Source organism: Lepeophtheirus salmonis, chromosome 1 (genome assembly GCF_016086655.4).
Source record: "Lepeophtheirus salmonis chromosome 1, UVic_Lsal_1.4, whole genome shotgun sequence".
NCBI lineage: Eukaryota > Metazoa > Arthropoda > Copepoda > Siphonostomatoida > Caligidae > Lepeophtheirus > Lepeophtheirus salmonis.
In genome coordinates, this window is record NC_052131.2 from 4825054 (window position 1) to 4832679 (window position 7626).

Sequence of the window (7626 nt, forward strand, 5' to 3'; positions counted from 1 at the left end):
TAAAATCACTTTTAATAGATAGGCTATTCCTATACAATTTTGCACCATATTTTATTATTTATAAATCATTAAATTTAATATTATTATTAGTAATTTGGATACTCTCTCTTAATTATTATCATAATGATCTATCACCCTTCCCCTTATAATAATGATGACATTGTATTATAAATGGATATGTAACCTTATCTCTATTTCTTTTATGAAGGTCCTTGTATAATATTGTATATGTATATCATTTTATACACATGATCTTTTATTTTAAAAAGAGTACTTTTACAATCACACAATTTTTTAAAAGGAATATTTTTTTTAATCTTTCACTTCGATGAAAATAGTCATTTATTTTTTTTACGAATTTTAATTTCTTTTTTTTTAGTGTGTATTACATTATTATGTGTTTGTAATGAATAAGATGATGATGATTCTAATGATTATGAGGATATTGATGATAATTAATTAATTAATTCTTATTTTTCTAATATTATATTATATTATATTTATCTATCTATAGCTATATCATTAATGGATTTCAGAGATTAGTTTTTAAATAGAGAAAATGATGATAAACAAATTGATGAAAACTGTTACTTGTTTTTAATTAATTATTGCTACATACTTTTTTCATTTTATTTAATTATAATTTTTCTTTTCATCCATAACTCTTTCCCACCCATAGCCCCCACCCCTTTCTTGGTAGTCAGTATATGAATATTAATGATAATTGCATATTACATATAACTTAATGAAATGAAAGAATAAAAAAATTATTTTCCCAAATATTATTCAATATTCTCTTTCATTCTTCCGTTTTCTTCTTAAAAACAATCCTGGATCCCGAGTCTCTCAATGATCCACCAAAAGTCCTCATAGAGCTCTTTCTTTTTAGGAAGCTCCAACTTTGACTCCCTAGGATCTTTAGACTTTGCTAGGGAACTAATTTTCTCCTTCCGTGAAATGAGCACATAGTTCCTCTTGGCTAGGAGTAGCAAATAATGGTTCGTATGTAGAATTTTCCCTTCGTAGTGCTCAATGTAGTCTTTCAACCTTTTGCAGCACTTCATCATGGATATTTCCGTCAATTCGTCTTCACTAGAATCGATGATGCGTTCTGCGTCGCTATTACTCAATAGAAACTCACAGTCTGAGCAGGACCATTCGCTTAGTGGATTTAATGGAGCGTTAGGTAGCATGATCCCCTTAGAGCAGAATTCGCAAATAATGGCACTCACATATGTGTCCAACTCTGTTGGATCTCTGCATCTCATACATGTACAATCAAAGAAGTAGAGAGATTTAAGACGCTTTCTTCGCTTGAGTGTCCCTATGAATATTATTACGAAATAAAATAAAAGAACAAACAACCGAAAATGATTAAACTCAACGAACCTAATACGGACGGAGAGAAATTAACTGTCATTCTCTGACCTTTCTCTATGTCATGTGAAGCCTTAAGAGAAATACAAGCGTTGGAAGCATCAATTGAGAAGTGAACATTGCCAATGCAGTCGTATTCTATTAGCGAAAAGATGGGGAAAATGGCTTTTCCTCCTCCAGGACCTAAAGGAGTGCTGTGAATCACAAAAAGTCCTTAGAGAGATTAAATGGTAAAAACATTGTCCAATCGTCCCAAGATGACATTGTTGGTCAATATTGGGATTCCTTACCAATCAATAAATGAAGTTCCTCATCCCCCACATCAGAGGCCATGAATAATCGGTTTCGAATGTAGTTGACAACTTCCTTTTGAAGAAACTCCCATTCTCCTTTCGCCTTTTTTCTTTCTTCCATGTGTATAGAATTGGGATCTAAAAATTCCTTCCAATCAGAGGGTCTCTTTTTCTTGGATTCCATGAGACGTAGTACGGTGATGACAGAGTTAATGGACATGGGTGTCTGATAGTCTTTAAAATCCAATTTGACCTTATTATCCTTTAGGATTTTGCATTCTGGTCCATGGTCTCTAGTCATCCTTGCGCAAGGGCCATTGCAGAGTCGTAGAGGACATCCTTGAGCACATGACGTTGACCTTTTTTCACTTAAAATCCTTTTCAAACACACTGGACAAGTTGGTAATGAGTGAAGATCAGGAGAGGAAAGGATGGATGTCTCTTTGAAGAGAAGCTCTCCCTTTCGGACATTTCGAGTAGTTTCTAGACCCTTTTGAACCCGTTGGAAGGGAAAACATTTGGAATTCACTCTATGATGAGAGTAATGCTCCTTGGAACAGTAATAAATGGATTGACACCAACTACATTTGAACTCAGAGTGCGGTGCCGTGCACAAAAAACAGTTTTTCGTATCCTTTCCTTGATCGCTGTTGTGAAAGAAGGGTTGACTGATCCATTTGAGGGATGATGATGATGAGGGATTAGTAGTCGTAGATGACTTGTTTTCATTAATATTTGTCTCACACAACGTCATGTTCTTATATTATTTTGTAATCACAACAAATGTTAGAACAGGAACTTTTTTTATATTTTCTATCTGATTCTATTCATTAATAATTATTTCATTGACTCGCTAAAGAAGTGATAGTAATAAAAAAAAAGCAATGACAAACATAGAGAAGAATAAAAGAAAAGAATAATACAAACATTTCTGGACGCAGTCCAGACAATATAATCTCCTTGAACATTTACGCAAGCTGAACAAAATGTACATAATTAATAATAGTAGTTTTGACAAATTTATATTCTTTTCAACATTGTGTGGCTAAAAATTTAATATCTAAAGTGAATACAAGAACAAACTATTTTACTATGTTCTGAAATAGGCATTTTCACGTTTTCACTAGCGTAATCATAGATCATAATTTAAGGAGACGCCATCTTGGGGCTCAAAGTTGGAATTTTGGGACAATAAAATGGACTCATTTTCAATCAATCTTGATGAAGCTCCATCAAATAGTTTTATCAATAAAAATGTCTGCACTGAATACGAATCGATGTCGTTAATCAAGGTTAATAGAAATAGAACGTTAGACCATCATGTAATCGGGCTTGCTAGAATTTTCAATCTGATGTATTGTACCGACTGCTGGCAGGACAGATAGATTTTGACAAAACACGCAACCACTCATAGTCTATGACGTCACTGTCGCTAGAATTTTCAATTTGATATATTTTACCACTATTTGGGGAAGAAAAACAGTTTTTTAACAAAACAGGCAACCACTTATCTACTATGACGCCCATATTAAAAGCGTGGTGGCAGTCAAACATCAGTTGTACACACGTAACGGTCTAATCTTGTATTTCTATTAACTTTGATGCCAATGATTAAAAGTGATATTTGAATTAAATCAAAATAAAATGTACTGAAAATCCCTTAAAGTGTCAGAATTTCTAGATTTCTTATTATAGATTATTTTAAGAGGAAAGTAGAAAGATTAAATATAAAAATATTTCATGATTTCTATTTTAATAGTTTTTTTTTAAAATTTTATCTACGAGAGTGGGCTGGAGGGGCTCTAGCTCCCCTCAAATATCCACAAAAATAATTTTCCATTTTTTCCAAAAAATATCACATTTATATTTTTTTTTCATAAAATAAATTTTTTCAAAATAAGTGTATATTTTTGAATATTTTTTGAAATAATTAAATTTTGTAAATAACTGTGGATTTAAAAAATATATATATATAATTCTGCGGATGCCCTTTCCACACTAGAAATAAGATTGAATTAAGATGTAATTGCGTATTTTTAATAGAAAAATTTAAAAATATATGTTAAAGGGATAAGTTATTAATAGACAATAATGTTTAATTCTTTTTATTTGTTGGTCCTATTAAAGATTGAAGATTTTAAGACCATTTTATTTTCAAAAATCCATATCTATTCCCAAAAAATTTTATATTTTGTGAATAGCTATGGAAAAAAATAAATATATAATAATCCTGCGAACTGGCTGCAGACTACATTTTGTTCCTCAAGGACAAGAAGAATCAAAAATATAAGAATACGATTAAATATTATGATGATTCGATTTACACGTATGTACAATATAGGTATGTTTATCTAGTCCTGGAGATATGAAATAAATTCGGACAATAATGTCGGTACATAGTCAATAGATGTGTAATCTACAGAGTAATATAAATAGTTCACCCTTGAGGCATAGACATTCCAAATATGCAATAAATTTTTGCTCAATGCTACAAAATAAACTACATTTCATAATAATCAAACTTTTATTCAATCCATCAAAAAAATCCAAAGAAACTGCATTCATTTTATAAATAACATAATATCTCAACCTTTTTTACTCCTAAAAGATACAGAGAAAGCCCCAAATTATCTTACAGCGTTAGACGATATCCCCATGCTCTCCAATAACAGTTGAATTGCTATTCTGAGGGTCGTCCGCAGGGGTGGGCTGGAGGGGCTTTTAGCCCTTCCACAAAAAAATTAGCATTTTTTTTTGCTAGATAATTTGAAATTAAATTAAATAATTCAAAAAAATATTTTCTGTTAATAGCTATGGATTTTTAAAAATTTTCTCCAAAAACATTTAATATTTCTAAAATTATAAATTTAATTTTTGAAACTTTTTCAAAAAAGTTTAATTTTTAAATTTTTTTCAAACGAGATTAATTTTTGAAATTTTTTCAAATCAGTTTAATTTTTGAATTTTTTTCCAATAAGTTTGATTTTTGAAATTTTTTTCCAATAACTTTAATTCATGAACTTTAATATTTTAATTTATTTTCCCAAAAAAATTTATTAATTTTATTTTTGTGAGAAATGCAATAGATTTTAGAAATTTTTTGCAAAAAATTTATTTTTTTGTGAATAACTGGATTTTTGAGTTTTTTCCCAAAAATTTAATTTTAGAAAATTAATTTTTGAAATTCTTTTCCAAAACATGTAATTTGTATAAACAGCTGTGGATTTTAAAATTTATTTTCCTAAAAAAATAATTTTGCTCCCCCCCCCCTTTATACTCCTATATTTGGCCGAGAAAGTACACTTCTTCAATCAATGTTCCGATAGCAATTGTTGATACATTATTTTTGGGCCATTTGTTAACCCATCCATGGATCCATGAGAGACAGCTCTAGAGCACGTTGAGGTAGTAGCAATTAACGATAACTAATTATATAAAGTTATCTATATTTTAATTTAGACAAAATATAAATTTATTTTTTGTTTGATGATCCTCTAATAATTATTAACCATTTCTATATTTAAGATTCATGTCAACTCTAAAGGAAATTAGAATATTTGCAAAAAGATGAGCTCATCTACATTTTCCAATAATTAGTAATTCTTCGTCTATTTTTTTTTTAAACTCGAAAATACTCTCGCAGCAAAATTTCGTTTGCGGCACATCACTAAAAAAAATATAAAGCTGACTAAAAAATACAGTAGATTGAAACCGGAATTTCTTCAATATAACGAATAATTCTTAAAAAATAATTTTTGTTTCTGGTTTAGGTGATTCTACATTTGAATTGTTACCTGGGTTATTAGAGTAGGTAAGAATTCATGCTAATATTATTTAGTTTACATTGACAACAGGTTTTAACTATTATTTTGGATAAGCACTAAGCAGACGACAAATCCCATTTATTAGTTGAAGGTAGGAAACAATAAAGAGTACAAATTTGAGAAAATATAATCTTAGAAGAAATCTACATTGAATTATATTTTTTTTGGAAGATGTATTGAATGTGGTCGATGCTTTAGACCACTGGGCGTCCTTAGGGGTGGCTGGAGGTAGCCTACAAAATTAACTTTTTTTTGCTTTATACTAGAAATTTATTTTTTGAATTTTTTTAGAACACCTGTAGATTTTTTAATTTTTTTTCTCGAAAAATTTAACTTTTTCTGAACAGCTGTGGATTTTTGATTTTTTTTTTCTACAAAAAATTAAATTTCTTATGAATAGTTGTAGATTTAAAAAAAAAAATAATATTCACAAACCAAGGTGTTGCATCCGCAGTGGTTATGTCGGAAGGTGCTTTTCCCATCCTCAAATTAAGAAAATTTAATATTGGAATTTTATGAAAAAAAACTCCAATATTTGATATTTAATTTTAGAAACTTTTTGTAAATAACTGTCGATGTTTGGAATTTTTTTTACCAAAGAATTCTATATTTGAAATTTAACTTTCGAAATTTTTTCCAAAAAATTTAAAATTTTGTGAATAGCTATAGATTTTTGAAATTTTTTCCCAAAAAATTTAAAATATGAAATTTAATTTATAAATTTTTGACCAAAAATTCAAATATGAAATTTAATTTATAAATTTTTTCCAAAAATATTAATTTCTCAATTTTTTTTTTCAAAAATTTAATTTTTCATATTGTTTTTCTAAAAATTAAGCCCTCTTTCCCCAAATATAATCCTGTGGACGCCCCAGGCCTTTGTTGGACTCAGAGTATAATTGAGTATATACATCGGAGTAATTTCTGCCTATAAATATGGAGTGGGAATAGTTTTTATTACCATCCTCTTAACATTATTCAAATAGTCTGGCCAGATTACTATGTTAAATTTAGGTTTCTTTTATTTTTGAGTACAGGTAGGTCATATTTTATACAACTACATTCAAAATATTACATTCGTTAATTCGAAGATAATTGTCAAGGTGTCCGCAGGGATTGGCTGGAGGAGCCCCCTCCGAATTAAGGAACGTTTACTTTTTACTAGCAAAATTTAATTTTTGATTTTTTTCCAAATTTTTTGATTTTTTTCCAAATTTTTTTTTTAACAGTTTTTTTTTGTGAGTTTTTTTGAAATTTTTTTAAAATAGAAAATTTTAATTTTTTGTGATTAGATTTAAAAGAAAAAAAAAACAAATACAAAAACCAAGCCTCCCTCCCATAATATAATCCTGCGGACAACCTTCATTGTAAATTATGAAATTGGTAGGTGGTTTTAGAACTCTTAGTCCGAACATTTGCCTACAAAAAAGCTCAATATTTTGCAGCCTTTCATACATTGTTTGTGTGTGATTTAATACCTGTTTAGATTGACTTGAGACTTAACTCTTAATTGCAAAAATTATTAAATTTTCATACCTCTTATAGATTCTTAATAATTAATAGGTTTGAAGATCACAGGCCATGTGTTTTTTTTTTTTGTATGAGGTACAGAATCAACATCATTCCAATAGCAATATATAATTAATGTTTCATCAATGTATACATACATCGAACTTAAAAGAGATGCCAAGGTCATTGATGGTTTTGTGAGGAGGAATAGACTTGTATCGTGTATAGTGTATACACATTGATCAGTTGTGATCAAATAAATTTATTATGGAAATGAATCCTTTATACGTATATTATTTTTGTAGGAATCTTCTGTATTAGAATTTGAATCCGGGAGGGAGGGATTCTTGTGACCCGTACCTGTCCATGAATTAGTAAGAATGAATCCGAGGTCGATCCTCAATGTTACTCCGAATACAAGGACTCAGACTTACAACTCTACAAACAATCATAATTATTACTTCTTGTCTTTCACGCATTAGTATTTATTTTACACTTATGGTTCTCTCTTCAAGAGTAAAATATTAATGATAACAGCTTTTGAAAATAGGTTGTAACTACAAAAAGACTCTTCCATTATAATATTTTTTAATCTTTGACTATTTATATCCTTGGTTGCATAT

The 7626-nt window shown here is 29.3% G+C and overlaps 1 protein-coding gene across 1 annotated transcript; it reads right to left on the reverse strand.

Moving 5' to 3' along the window:
* Positions 1-575: 575 nt before the first annotated feature.
* Positions 576-2646, reverse strand: LOC121114524 (SET domain-containing protein SmydA-8). The gene is made up of 4 exons (XM_040708520.2): positions 2598-2646; positions 1668-2523; positions 1390-1590; positions 576-1324 (listed from the first exon to the last, which is right to left on the reverse strand). Exons 2-4 carry the CDS (start codon positions 2422-2424, stop codon positions 819-821), a joined length of 1464 nt encoding a protein of 487 aa, XP_040564454.1. The 5' UTR covers positions 2425-2523; positions 2598-2646; the 3' UTR covers positions 576-818.
* Between the last annotated feature and the right edge of the window lie 4980 nt (positions 2647-7626).

Excerpts from the sequence above, each read along its gene's own strand:
- LOC121114524 (XM_040708520.2), bottom strand. The coding sequence starts at position 2,424 with ATGACGTTGTGTGAGACAAATATTAATGAAAACAAGTCATCTACGACT. Across the intron at positions 1,591-1,667 it reads GGAACTTCATTTATTGATTG|GACTTTTTGTGATTCACAGC; the intron begins GTAAGGAATCCC and ends AATCTCTCTAAG. Across the intron at positions 1,325-1,389 it reads TTTCTCTCCGTCCGTATTAG|GGACACTCAAGCGAAGAAAG; the intron begins GTTCGTTGAGTT and ends TAATATTCATAG.